Source organism: Borostomias antarcticus (genome assembly GCF_949987555.1).
Source record: "Borostomias antarcticus genome assembly, chromosome: 2".
Classification (NCBI taxonomy): Eukaryota; Metazoa; Chordata; class Actinopteri; order Stomiiformes; family Stomiidae; genus Borostomias; species Borostomias antarcticus.
In genome coordinates, this window is record NC_140235.1 from 40,589,409 (window position 1) to 40,604,408 (window position 15,000).

The 15,000-nt window shown below is 48.0% G+C and overlaps 2 protein-coding genes across 2 annotated transcripts in view; both read right to left on the bottom strand.

Moving 5' to 3' along the window:
• LOC311321102 (tyrosine-protein kinase JAK2-like) overlaps positions 1–8,882 on the bottom strand; it is a 40,536-nt gene extending 31,654 nt beyond the window's left edge. The window contains exons 1-2 of the mRNA XM_084452997.1: positions 8,790–8,882; positions 292–590 (exon numbers count right to left, since the gene is read on the bottom strand). Of these exons, the coding sequence (XP_084309123.1) occupies positions 292–586 (295 nt within the window). The 5' untranslated portion in view covers positions 587–590; positions 8,790–8,882. The remainder of the gene's footprint in view (positions 1–291; positions 591–8,789) is intronic.
• Positions 8,883–11,369: 2,487 nt separating this feature from the next.
• The window catches only part of rcl1 (RNA terminal phosphate cyclase-like 1), a 12,453-nt gene continuing 8,822 nt past the window's right edge, over positions 11,370–15,000 (bottom strand). The window contains exons 8-9 of the mRNA XM_084452905.1: positions 13,826–13,929; positions 11,370–11,540 (exon numbers count right to left, since the gene is read on the bottom strand). Of these exons, the coding sequence (XP_084309031.1) occupies positions 11,387–11,540; positions 13,826–13,929 (258 nt within the window). The 3' untranslated portion in view covers positions 11,370–11,386. The remainder of the gene's footprint in view (positions 11,541–13,825; positions 13,930–15,000) is intronic.

The following is a 15,000-nucleotide window of genomic DNA, read 5'->3' on the forward strand; positions in this document are numbered from 1 at the left end:
TGAGTGTATGTATAAATGTGTGTGTGAGTGCATGTGTGTTTGCATGCGTGCGTATGTGTGTGTATATGTGTGTGTGAGTGTATGTGTGTGTGTGTGTGTGTGTGCGTGTGTATATGTGTGTGTGTGTGTGTATATGTGTGTGTGTGTGTATGTGTGTGTGTGTATATATGTGTGTGTGTGTGTGCATATGTGTGTGTGTGTGTGTATGTGTATATGTGTGTGTGTATATATGTGTGTGTGTATATGTGTGTGTATATGTGTGTGTGTGTGTGTGTGTGTGTGTGTACCCACCACAGGCCTTGGCCGCGTCGAGGCACAGCTCCTCAGCCACGTAGTCCCCGGGGGGGTAGGTGATGTCATCGCCCTCGGCCCCGCCCCCGGCCAGGTAGTACAGGTGCACCCTCAGGCAGGACGCCACTTCCTGTTTGGGGCGCGGGGCGGGCTCCAGGTCACCGCTGGGGGCGGCGGGGTGGGCGGGCTGGTCGTCGGGGAGACAGACGTCGGGTGGCGAGGAGGAGGGGCAGACGGGTGACTCCGCCTCCATCACTGCTAGACAGGCCATGCGAGGCTTAACACACACATCCATACACCTGAGAGAGAGAGAGGGGGGGGGGCAGAGAGGAAGAGAGGAGAGAGAGAGAGAGAGAGGGGGGAAGAGGAGAGAGAGGAAGAGAGAGAGAGAGGAAGAGAGAGAGAGGAAGAGGAGAGAGAGAGAGAGAGGGGGGGGGAAGAGGAGAGAGAGAGAGAGAGGGGGGGAAAGGAGAGAGAGAGAGAGAGAGAGGGAGAGAGAGGGGGGAAGAGGAGAGAGATAGAGAGAGAGAGAGGGGGGGAAGAGGAGAGAGAGAGAGAGAGAGGGAGAGAGAGGGGGGAAGAGGAGAGAGAGGAAGCAGAGAGAGAGAGGAAGAGAGAGAAAGAGGATATAGAGATAGAGGAAGAGAGAGAGAGAGAGAGAGAGGAAGAGAGAGAGGAAGATAGAAGAGAGAGTGGAAGAGAGAGAGGGAGGAGAGAGACAGAGGAAGAGGAGAGAGAAGAAGAGGAGAGAGAGGAAGATAGAGGAAGAGAGAGAGGAAGAGGATATAGAGATAGAGGAAGAGGAGAGAGAGGAAGAGGAGAGAGAAGAAGAGAGAGAGAGAGGAAGCAGAGAGAGAGAGACAGAGAGGGGGAGGAAGGGGAGAGAGAGACCAGAATCAAGTAAACACCAGCATGGTTCAGTGTCATTCAGACGGGCTGCACTGCAGCACAGCTCATCCAGGCCCACTGAGATGAAAACCCACATTTTCACTTCTTCATCAAAATGCAAGATGTTCCTCAATCTGCGCCTGCCGCTGCATGTGGGTGCAGCGTACCCCCCACCTTGAGGGACAGAGCTGACTCATGTCCTTGCTTGGTGGTTAAAGGGATCCGTTATTTTCAACATTTAGCTTGTTTTTTCTCCCCAATCATCCAGACCTCTGCTGACTCATCAAAGCCCTTTTAAAAGCCACCCACCCTCTTGAGATATTTAAAGTCTAAGTTTGCAGAGTTGACTGAATGTAGCATACTTCAACCCATAATAACGTGTGAATGGGCTACATCCATTGTCTGTGTGTGTGTGTGTGTGTGTGTTTGTTTGTGTGTGTGTGTGTGTGTCAGTTACATCACTGTGCAGCTGTGTGTGACAGTTACATCACTGTCTCTAACCTGTCAACTCTACCCAAAAGATACATCTTTATGCTTTTGTTGACCTCAAATTGTTGTTTTTTAATTGTTGTTGTTTTGTTGTCGTCGTTGTTTTTGTTGATGTGGTTTCTGTTGTTCCGTCTTGTTTTATGTGTGTCTGACTTTTACTGTTATGCATGACATTATGTTGTTACTCTTCTTGTATATTGTGTTGTTTACTGTTTACTGTCGCCAAGGACCCCCTGGAAAACGAGAGGGGACATCTCAAGGGGTGTTTCATAATAAACAACTTCAATATTCATAGTAATGTAGAATGCATCTTGAAAAAACACCCCCGTTGGCACCTAGCAATAACAACACCGCGGTGAAAACGACCCTCGAACCCGGAGGCCTCGGAAAGATGTCCGGAGCTCCGCTGTGGAGCTCCAAATCCCCGAGCTGCGTTCGAGTGTAACGGGCAAATCCGTCGACTTTTGAAAAAGAGGTCCAAACTGTAACGCTGTGTTCACTTCACAATCACAACAAACAGACAGGTGATTTACGATTGTGTTATAGAAATCGAGGGTATCCTTTGTGCCTGTAGGCCGAAGCAGTCCTCCACAGGTAGCCGGATATTGGGCCGGGCGGGGACAGGCTGTTTGTCCAGCTACCCGACCAGGGCTGAGTTTCCCAGAGGCATCGTAGCGCTATGTTCATCGTAAGCTACGGCGTTCATCGTAGCGCTACGATGCCTCTGGGAAACTCCAGCCCAGGCAGCTTCATCCCTGACTTACAGCCTTGCAGGCAGGAGGCTGAGGCAAGCAGCCCCGGCAGGCTGGTGAAATACTGCCTGACACCACCTCTGATCGAGGGCCGGAGTAGACGAGTCCCAGAAGAGAAGCCTCAGCAGTCCAAAGGCTCTAAATCAAGTGCACCTCAAAACGCCTGAAATATGGGATTACAGTCTCTGCTGTAGGGAGTGGAGGGGAGAGAGGATGAGAGGAAGGAAGGAAGGAAGGTTAGGGAGTGGAGGGGAGACAGGATGAGAGGAAGGAAGGAAGGAAGGAAGGTTGGCTGTTGGCTGACCATTAGTTGTTTTCAATTTCCTATCAAACAATCGTATCAAAGACGACGATAAATGTTGTTGTGTTGTGCTTCTCTCTGTGTCGTCACCTGGAGTCAGCTAGTTCTGACAGGAACAGCAGAGCTGAAAGCTGGCTCAGTTTCACATCTAACACACGCACAGCGAACCCTAAGTGTGACCCAAAGGTGTCAGGGAAGAGGAAATCCGTGTCAAAACCGACAACCGACGCAGACAAAACAACAACAAGAAGAAAGCATGTGTTAGCAGGCTGAGTTAGCAGGCTGAGTTAGCAGGCTGAGAGGCTAGTTAGCAGGCTGAGTTAGCAGGCTGAGAGGCTAGTTAGCAGGCTGAGAGGCTAGTTAGCAGGCTAGTTAGCAGGCTGAGTTAGCAGGCTGAGAGGCTAGTTAGCAGGCTAGTTAGCAGGCTGAGTTAGCAGGCTGAGAGGCTAGTTAGCAGGCTGAGAGGCTAGTGAGCAGGCTGAGAGGCTAGTTAGCAGGCTGAGAGGCTAGTTAGCAGGCTGAGAGGCTAGTTAGCAGGCTAGTTATCAGGCTAGTTAGCAGGCTGAGAGGCTAGTTAGCAGGCTGAGAGGCTAGTTATCAGGCTAGTTATCAGGCTAGTTAGCAGGCTGAGAGGCTAGTTAGCAGGCTAGTTAGCAGGCTGAGAGGCTAGTTAGCAGGCTAGTTAGCAGGCTGAGAGGCTAGTTAGCAGGCTAGTTAGCAGGCTGAGAGGCTAGTTAGCAGGCTGAGAGGCTAGTTAGCAGGCTGAGTTAGCAGGCTGAGAGGCCTGTTCCCCGTGAGACACGCCTGCCTGTATTCAAGCGGGAACTCGTTCTCTTCTGTATTTAGGAGAACATGAGGCCTGTTGATATTTCACCACACAAAGCTGCTGGTTATCCCAGGAGATACACCGGAGGCTCATACTGTTCCGGGATCAGAGCTTGATTTAACATTTTGATAAAGTTAAACACAAAGGCCCCTTTTTGGAGCATAAACCTCGTTGGCCAACACTAGCTGCCTTGTGATTGTTCGAGAGGCCAGAGTCAATGTCAGCGGTTATTGCACCAAGGTAAGATTTAGATTTAAATTTGATATATGATTTGATATTTATTCATATTTAATAAAAAAAATCGACATAATGCCAAAACATTTGTTCTGTGATTCACGTTTTTAGCCGTAAATACACAAGGCACTACCCATCTGGTCACAGGTCCAAACTAGCTCTTTAAAAATCAACATTTGCTGCGCTTTACTTAAAAGCATATAGGCCTAGACCATGGATGTATTAATAGAACCTGGCCTAGATTCTAGAACCTGGCCTAGATTCTAGAACATGGCCTAGATTCTAGAACATGGCCTAGACTCAGAATGTAGTCTAACAGTCCAGTTTAAAACAAAGAAATCCTTTAAAAGCACAACTCAACAAGAACCAAGCCTCTAACCTTAAACCCCCCCATCGGTTTCCTTGAGTCCGTCGGAGCGGCCAAGCAAACTGTAACAAGCAGCCAGTCCTACTTACAAGCAAACTGTAACAAGAAGCTAGTCCTACTTACAAGTGCTGTGTGTGTGTGTGTGTGTGTGTGTGTGTGTGTGTGTGTGTGTGTGTGTGTGTGTGTGTGTGTGTGTGTGTGGCGCGTATCACCACGATGACGGATGAGTCTCTGCTGAGCCACTGCCTGTGGCAGCACCCCCCCCCCCCCCACCCCCCCCCCCACCACAGAGGAGAGGAGCCGCCCAGGGGAGGCAAACAAACGCCCCCACAGTCAGCTGAATCAACCAGACCAGAGACCCTCTTCCAGGATGCGTCTTACGGGTCTAAAGCCTGGATGAGGCGAACGTGTCTTCGCCAGAAAAACACCCCCGTTGGCACCTAACAATTACAACACCCCGGTGAAAACGACCCTCGAACCCGGACGCCATTTTTCTCATGACGATGCAGCCCTGCTGAACTGGCTCATGACTATAGACCCTTCCAGCTCTGCGATGAAGACGTCAAAGATGGCGTGATATGGTAGTGAGCTGGCGTTCGACAACGTTCAGGTTCATGATACTGTAGCTTGGCTAGGCACTGACACACTTCCGTCAGGTCAACCAATGTAGGCCTCCTCCAGTCCAAGTTCCACTAAACCTGGTGTTTAGGCTACTAAACCACAAACACACGTGCACAGCCGCACACACACACACACACACACACACACAAACACACACACACACACGCACACACACGCACGCACACACACAGGTTTTCAAGATTTTGGCTGGCACTCTATCTCGCTTAAGTTGCACACGCGCACACACGCACGCACGCACACACACACACACAGGTTGTCAGATTTTGGCTGGCACTCTATCTCGCTTAAGTTGTTGCCGATGAATAGCCTTTAGCTTGGATCAGCCTTAAATCTGCTTTAGCCAAGTAAAATAGCCAGTCTGTTGTTGTATCAAGGGAATCTATCTAGTGAGAGTTATCTAATGGACAGCTATGCTATTTGGTACTTCACCAACAAACGTAAAGTATTTCAGCTGTGGTCACTTTACCTCCACTGCTGACGTGCACTGAACACTCTACAACACTGAGCTCATAGTTCCCTAAAGCCAATACCGACACTTCACCAAAACAACAACACAACATGTGTTGTGTTGTAAACAAGCTGTCCACTAAGAGAGAACAGAAAGGCGAAATGTCAGGGTTACTGTCTGCATCACAGTTGGGTGGTAGCACCCCGCGTCAGTTCCTCACGGTGGCTCTTGTGGTGCCGCTGGCGTTTGAGAAAAAGGAAGTGAGGAACGCGACAGAACAGACAACGGCGAATGAACCCTCCTACTCCCCTGCCTCAGGAATGAACCTGGCAACCCTCCTACTCCCCTGCCTCAAAAATGAACCTGGCAACCCTTCTGCTCCCCTGCCTCACACATGAACCTGGCAACCCTCCTGCTCCCCTTCCTCACGAATGAACCTGGCAACCCTCCTACTCCCCTGCCTCAGGAATGAACCTGGCAACCCTCCTACTCCCCTGCCTCAGGAATGAACCTGGCAACCCTCCTACTCCCCTGCACCTGAGAGGACTAGACAGATGAGCGTGATACGGCAGAGAGAGAGAAAGAGAGAGAGAGGGAGAGGGAGGGAGGGAGGGAGAGAGAGAGGGAGAGAGAGAGGGAGAGAGAGGGAGGGAGAGAGGGAGAGGGAGGGAGAGAGAGAGGGAGAGAGAGAGGGAGAGAGAGAGAGAGAGAGAGAGAGAGAGAGAGAGAGAACTCAGAACTCTGCCAGAACTCACAAGTGCATCTTCTTTCTAAAACAAGTGACTAAGAGCATAATCTAGTGCTGAAGGCAAAGTGCAAGAATAGCAATCTAAGTGCAAGAATAGCAATCTAAACATACTCCATCACATGCAAGCACCACCCTGGAGCCCCCTCGCTGCTCGTCCTCACAGGGTTAAAACAATGACTGCATGTCAACTCCATTAGTCTGGTTTAGTAATAGTAATAGACTGGTCTATGGTGGAACCAACTGATCTGCAATCATCTCTGTTAAAACGAGTCCAGGGTGGCGTGGGCCTACTTTCTAACCCCCAATAGCCTCTCTAATCTAACACACACACACACACACACATACATATATATACACACACACACACACACACACACACACACACACACACATACACACACACACAGCTGTGCGTACACATTTGCAAACACACACACTCACACACATCCCTCATGTTCCCAGCACATACACTCATCAATGCCTCACACACACACACACACACACACACACACACACACACACACACGCACACGCACACGCCGGGTTTGTTATGGGGGGTGTATAATCAGGCAGACTGTGCTGCTTGTCCCAGTCTTGTTGTGATCTGTGGGGATGGCTGCAGGGGCCTCCTCTTCCCGTGTCAACGCCTCGTGTAATTCCCCGGAAGCTTCTGTCATGTTGGCTATTAAAATAAATGATTTATCATTTATCTGCGATAAAAATTTTCTAATTCAGGAAACACTTGTAGTCTCTTTTATTAGTGTTATATATTTTTGTCTCAATGTGCAGGGGCCATTATGGAGGAATGTCTTTGATGGAATGGGGAGATCCCCGGCCCCACAACCCACGTTTCTCTCCATATATATATATATATATACACATATACACACAGTATATAGAGAGCGATATAGAGAGAGATCGATAGATCGATATTTAGATACAGTAGATGATAGACAGATAGATAGATAGATAGATAGATATACTTTTAACATTAATCTCTGAGGGAAAAGCATTGATACCACATGACACAGCTGCCCTGCATTAAGAGTGGAGGGAGTATGGATTAGTAATCCCACACTGCATGACTGTTAATGCGTCTTAATCTTACCAACCATATGACTGTTTCAGCTGTGTTGTGGTCCCAGGTAAAGGTTAGATGATCCGTTCATTCTAGTCTACAAAATGACCCACACAGCAAAAACAGTCTATCTCTGATCTTACACTTGCAGGCGACTAGCTTGAACATATCCTGTGTGTGTGTGTGTGTGTCTCTTTATAGACTTCTTGACAGAGTTAGGGCTGCGACTAGCACGCACCAATTAGGTGTCAAGGGAGAGAAGAGGGAGGGAGAGAGAGAATGAGAGTGTGTGAGAGAAAGAGAGAGAGAGAGAGAGAGAGAGGAGAGAATCTCCTCCAACTCCATATTCCTCTGTCTATGAATTCTCTCTTGATTATAAAATTAGACTTTACAGAAGCAGCATTGCTGTAAAAATAAGCTTTTCAATATCTCTTTCCAAAGCCCGACAGGATGTGCACACCATTTATACCCAGTATAAACACATTTACTGAGTGAGGGCGTGTTGGTCCAGGTTTGGGTCATGTCCACACCTAGTTAGGACCTACACACAATTAATATACAACAGAGGAAGCCAGTCCAGAAAAAACGTAGCTAGATAATCATATTATATCATCCTACGTAACATACTACCCTGTTGGCTACTGAACAGATCACACATTGGATTATCTATCTATCTATCTATCTATCTATCTATCTATCTATCTATCTATCTATCTATCTATCTGTCTATCTGTCTATATCTATCTGTCTATCTATCTATCTATCTATCTATCTACCTATCTATCTGTCTATCTATCTATTGGCTACTGAACAGATCACACATTGGATTATCTATCTATCTATCTATCTATCTGTCTATCTGTCTATCTGTCTATATCTATCTGTCTATCTGTCTATATCTATCTATCTATCTATCTATCTATCTAATCTAATCTAATCTATCTATCTATCTATCTATCTATCTGCTAACTTAGTAGAACACATCATTATCTAGCTGGTCAAAACAGGAGCAATTACACTTCACTGACGGTAGCTACTAAGTTACCTGGCACAACAAATGAAGCAACTGTGTTAGTTGACTAGAAAACTAAACAACTATTGACACCGACAACAACAGCACCGCTAAACGTTACTTACTTTGACCGTTTTAGCATCAGTTCCTGCTCCGGGAGAATGTGGGGTTTGGCAACTATCCCGAGAGAGAGGAGAGAGACCAGAGAGAGACCAGAGACCAGAGAGAGACCAGAGAGAGACCAGAGAGAGACCAGAGAGAGAGACCAGAGAGAGACCAGAGAGAGACCAGAGAGAGACCAGAAAGAGAGACCAGAGAGAGAGACCAGAGAGAGACCAGAGAGAGCCGCCGATGCAGAGAGACCAGAGAGAGAGACCAGAGAGAGACCAGAGAGAGACCAGAGAGACCAGAGAGATCACGGGCCAGCAGGAGAAGTTATGCACCGACCCCCATCGGCACGCAATCGAGTTGCGTTGTTTTCTATGAATTCTCGAGAAATAATTGGGTTTTGAACTGATATAACTAATATAATAACTAATATAATAACTAATATAATAACTAATATAATTCACTGACTCTCGCTAACTTGGGTTGTTTCCTGTTGTTGACTTGATATTTTAGTCTCTATAGCATTATTTACCGACCTCATATTTAGGCATAGCTGGACATATCTTCTTGCATGAGACGTTTACTCTGATATTGTGATAACTCACCTCGTCGACTATGTAAACAGCATAAACCCCATGGATGTATTAGAGAAACTCTCTCCAGAATAAAGAATTATCCAACAAGACGGTATTGTAGCTCCACGTCTTCCTCGTGCGTCGCATCGAAAGTGACAGCACTGACTCATACGGTCCCGGTGTCCCCGCCCCCAACCCACCGGTCCCGGTGTCCGCCCCCAACCCACCAGCCCGGTCCCGGTGTCCGCCCCCAACCCACCAGCCCGGTCCCGGTGTCCCCGCCCCCCACCCACCAGCCCGGTCCCGGTGTCCGCCCCCAACCCACCAGCCCGGTCCCGGTGTCCGCCCCCGACCCACCGGCCCCGTACCGGGCCCCAACCCACCAGCTCAACACTTTCTCACGTGGAATACCGTAAATACTTTGCGTCTTGGTAGTCAGGGTAGCCCGAATGGACGGTGCTTTTTTTGTTTAGTTTGTGAGTGACTATCGTATTTGCATGTTGTATTTAGGCAAAAGACAGATTGTCTCTCTCTTTACAACTCCACCATTCTGTCTCTCACTTTGATAATATTTTACTCATGCGGTTTTGGAGCAAATCCATTTAGTAGATTCACCACCGCGCGTACCCGGCTTACAAAACAAGGAGTCATCGATCGGGGGCTTTGGCGTGTTTCTCACCTCGCTAGCGCCATCATGCGGTGCACTTATGTCATTACCCTTTCCACACAGGCTAAACTCTCCACCACTACTGAACTAGACAGCTTTCCTTCGATCAAAGTTTAATCAATCAATCAATCAATCAAAGCTTTATTTGTATAGCGCATTTCATACCCAGAGGCAACACAATGCACTTTACAGAGAACAAGGGAGGTGGGCGTACGACCCACCCCTACATACTCCAGAGGGAAGCAAAAAAACAGTAATCACCCGGGGGCCAGATAAGTGAGCTGTAAAAATTCTTCCCTGACCCCTCTCAACAAGGCGATCGAGCAAGCTCCTGGAGTATGTTTGTCTACCGGCTAAGAACATTTATAGAGCAATAAATAACATTAAATTACATTTTCAGAGTAAGAGAGGCTAATAACATCATAGGAGAGACATGGCAAACATTGGTGTATGTCTGTGTGTGCATAAATGTGCCTGGGCCCAGATAGAGGCAGGGGTTGGGGTAGGATCGGGGTAGGAAAAGGATACGGACCCGGGTTAGGGTGAGGGGATCTGAGCCCAGGACTGGTGTCTGTCAGTGTGTGTGTGAGTGTGCCTGGGTCCAGGTAGAGGCAGGGGTCAGGGGTAGGGTGGGGGTAGGAAGAGGATACGGACCCGGGGTAGGGTGAGGGGAAGGGGGTACTGGACCCAGGCCTAAGGCCGGAAGTGGACTGTTGTATGTCTGTGTGTGCGTGTGTTAACTAATTTGCTACGACATCTGCAGCAGACACAGGGGGTTAATGATTCCTGTTTAGTTTAATGACTCCAATGGCTCAACATCACACATCACAAATATGAGCAGAAATCTAATTCGTGACTAAAGAGGCTTAAAATGTTCATGATCTGTCATAGTTGTCGGTATGTATCCGACTGCTGCAAATATCAGTCCAAAACTGCTGCGCTAAGCCAACAGCGACCCCTGCTGGTTGAGCTGCGCCAAATGTGTATCGTCTTCTTCTACCCTCACTCTCACCCTGACATGAACACCACCTGGAACTACAACTGCGCCACTGAAAAGCTACCTGGAACTACAACTGCGCCACTGAAAAGCTACCTGGAACTACAACTGTGCCAGTGAAAAGCTACCTGGAACTACAACTGTGCCAGTGAAAAGCTACCTGGAACTACAACTGCGCCACTGAAAAGCTACCTGGAACTACAAATGCGCCACTGAAAAGCTACCAGTTGGAAGGCGCAGATGAGAGGTATCCCAACTGAGTTGAACCGATTCAACTCGGTTACGTTTGTGCCAAGGAAGTGGATCATATGAGCCTGCATTCTCATTAAAGGACAGGTTTGGAATTTAGCATTATAAGCCATGTTATAAGGTTACTTGCGATCATATATAATGGCCGATATCAAAGTTTTGTCGAGATATAGCCCGTAGCTGCTAACACACTCAATGGATCTATAAGTGCAGACAAAATCCCTCAGCTGTTGTACATGATTGTAAATAACCTTTTAACATGGCGTGATGCAACATTCAAAACCTGTCCTTTAAATCAATATAAGTACCAGTTAAAATAACTGTTGACACTTGACTGAGGCACGGTGAGCTGGAGAGGGAGGGACTGCGGTTTGGCTCTGCTAGTCATTATAATTTGGTGTCAGGTGGACGACAGAGCGTTAAAAAGGCATGGAGGCGTGGTCACAGCTGGTTCAAAGCCTGCCGAGATCCAATCAGCAACACAGAGCATTCTATGGCAATACAGGTTGGCTGAATTTAACTTGGCAGAGCGAATCGGCCCTTGTTCCTGGCTCATAAGTTACACATTGCATCTTTAATGCAGGTTACTCTCATTGATAAAAAATACTGCCATTAAATCAGATAAAACATGTCATTTAATTACACAAGGTTAATCAAAGCAGCATATTTGATAAGAAAGGAGACTAGATCTGTGAGGTACAAAAATAAAGTCTTTTATTTGATGGATTTGCTGATGTTTGTGTATCCGGCTCCCACGCACGTCACGAGAACCTTATCCCCTCCTTTCCTCTCGTCCTCCGGGGGTTTCTGCGTCTCGATCTTGAACGTGGTCTGGAAGAAGTCCCGGATGTGTCTCAGGAACTCGATCCTGAGGGAAGGGAGGCGAGAAAAAGAGAGAGAGAAAGAAACCAAAGAAAGAAACGAGAGAAAAGAAAGGATTAGGCACAGACGCTAACATTTTTCACCAAAAAAAAAATTCACTCGTACCGGAGAAAAATCTATACAAGCCCAACACAGAACACAGAACATCCTAGAAACAGATCATCCTAGAAACAGATCATCCTAGAAACAGATCATCCTAGAAACAGATCATCCTAGAAACAGATCATCCTAGAAACAGACCCTCCTCTTGTAGCGAGAGTGAGAGGAACGCAGCTGAATACTAGAACAGTAATACCGAGAAGCCCAGACGACCTCTGACCCCTGTGTACGTCAGAGCCTCTGACCCGGGTCTCTGTGTGCTGAGCGATGCCCTTAGCACGCGGCGCAAAGGTCGCTAGGACCCACCGCACGCAACGTGACACAAAAACAGGTACGCAGGATCAGGAAACGCATCATCAACACTGTGTTGAGTGGATGAAAAGAAACTTTAGCGGGAACTTAGAGGGGTCTGTCAGTCACCTCAGACCTGAGACAGGAAGTCAACGAGGACAGATGGGGGTGTGAGCGACGCTCTGGTGGGGAACACGCCCCTCGATGTGTTTCATTCACGTTCTGCGAAGCACTTTGTGACCGAAACCTTAATCAAGTTACTTGATTGATTAAAGCTGCATTCATTGATTTTATTTCACCACTAGGTGGCAGTAAGGGACCCGCGCAAACTTGTTTATAAACAAACAGCTAAAACGAACCGTCAGAAATGCTGCGACAACAGATAGTAGGACGCTACGAGGACACGATGGCTCAATGAAACAGTCTGATATCAGTTGGTTTTAATTTTGTCAATATGCCTTAAAATCAATGAACGCAGCTTCAATAGATTGCATTTCTGCTTCCGCGTACAATCGAAACCTTACAGAGTCACCAGAGATCTTCCGGACCTGTGTTGAGGTGCCACCAGAGAACCTTCCGGACCGGCAGACTAGCAGGTGGACCCCTGGCGCCCCACGGAGGCCCATTGCGATGGCACTGCCAATCTTCAGTTATCATAGTACTGTACTTTACAGGCACTCAGCACCGGTACCATGATAACTGAAAATGGACAGTTCAGGGGGGTCTTGGAGCCGCTGGCGACGGTGGGGTGATAACCTGATTACCCCTACCACGGTGGGGTAGCAGAACCAACCAGGCGACGGTGGGGTAATAACCTACCCACGGGGGGGTAGCAGAACCAACCAGGCGACGGTGGGGTAATAACCTACCCACGGTGGGGTAGCAAAACAAAACGGGATGGCTGGAGGGAGTAAACGATCAACACCACAACAACACAACGCCATACACACAACGCCATACACACAACGCCATACACACAACCCCATACACACAACGCCATACACACAACGCCATACACACAACGCCATACACACAACCCCATACACACAACCCCATACACACAACCCCATACACACGCCATACACACAACCCCATACACACAACCCCATACACACAACGCCATACACACAGAGATCACCGTACACAGACATCGCACACGGGACGACGACACCACACACACACACACACACACACACACACACACACACACACACAATGTCCTATATTCTATATATCCTAGTTCTGGACGAAGCCAAAGAAGTTAAATGTCAAAACCGGATGTTTTTACAAACTTTCCCATTAGACCTGTAATGTTTGGGGTTCATGTAAACCAGCCAATCAGAGCTTCTAGGGAGCAAAGGATGATGGGAAAATGACAGAAACAGACTGACACTATTTGTTTGTTTTTCATCTTCAGAGTCAGTTTGTCATCTTTTTTTAAGACCTTCGGACCCCCGAGGCTTGCCAAGCGACACACACACACACACACACACACACACACACACACACACACGCACACACACACACACACAGACACACACAGACACAGACACACACACAGACACACACACACAGACACACACAAAAGCGTGGACACACACACACACAGGCACACACACACAGGCACACACACACAGGCACACACGCACGCACACAGACGCACACACACAGACGCACACACACGCACACACACACACACAAAAGCGCACACACACACACACACACACACAGACACGCACACAGACGCACACACACACACACACACAGAAGCGCGCACACACACACACACACACACACACACACACACACACGCACACACACACACAGAAGCGCACACACACACACACACACACACACACACACACACACACACACACTCACGTGTAGGGGGAGAGGGGGCCAAGCAGGGCTTTGGACACATCTTGCTGTCCCAAGGTCATGTAGAGCAACGCCAAGCTCTGATTGGCTGAATCCACACAGCCACCCTGTACAGACAAGAGGAGATCAGGCATCACAAACAAAAACATCGCAATGAGAACACGTCGGGGGGGCGTGGGGGGCGTGTGTGTGTGCGTCATCATGGCGTACATCCTGAACCTCACATACCTCTGCATAATCACGTCTCACACAGTGAGATATATAATATATATATATATATATATATATCCTGTCAGATAAATCTATAAAAAATTAAGCGGTACATGAACAATAGATGAATAGGTGACCATTGACAATAAACAAGTCCTAGTCGAATATTCACCACTTTGAAACTAAAGAGTCCTAGTCGACATGCGTCAGTCAGTCAGTCAGTCAGTCAGTCAGTCAGTCAGTCAGTCAGTCAGTGTCAGTCAGTCAGTCAACCAGTCAGTCAGTCAGTCAGTCAGTCAGTCAGTCAGTCAGTCAGTCAACCAGTCAGTCGGTCAACCAGTCAGTCGGTCAACCAGCCAGTCAGTCAACCAGTCAGTCAGTCAGTCAGTCAGTCAGTCAGCCAGTCAGTCAGTCAGTCAGTCAGTCAGTCAGTCAACCAGTCAGTCAGTCAGTCAGTCAGTCAGTCAGTCAGTCAGTCAGTCAGTCAGTCAGCCAGTCAACCAGTCAGTCAACCAGTCAGTCAGTCAGTCAGTCAGTCAGTCAGTCAGTCAGTCAGTCAGTCAGTCAGTCAGTCAGAACAGAGCCTTGTTCACGACAGACTGCCCACTCCAGTGACTCCACATATTTGGGAGACTTGGGGACAGAGGGGACAGTCTGTTAGGCCGTCACGTGCCACCGTCGCCCCGGAGGACTCTGGGTATTCAGGCGTGACATGCGGTCAGCAGGAATATGATTGAATCACCTAATCATATCAAGAAACCATGGCAACATTGTTTTCAGACATTCCTCCATGCTGAGACAAGCCGAATTCCTCCCTGGGTTCACGCATCGTCTGACTGCAAATCTGTTACATAAAAAAACATGGATGACCTTCATCCACAGTGTGATCGCCCACTGAGCCCGATGCCACATTTATACCATAAAAATGACATGATATCATAACTTAAATTCAATCAATCTATCAATTT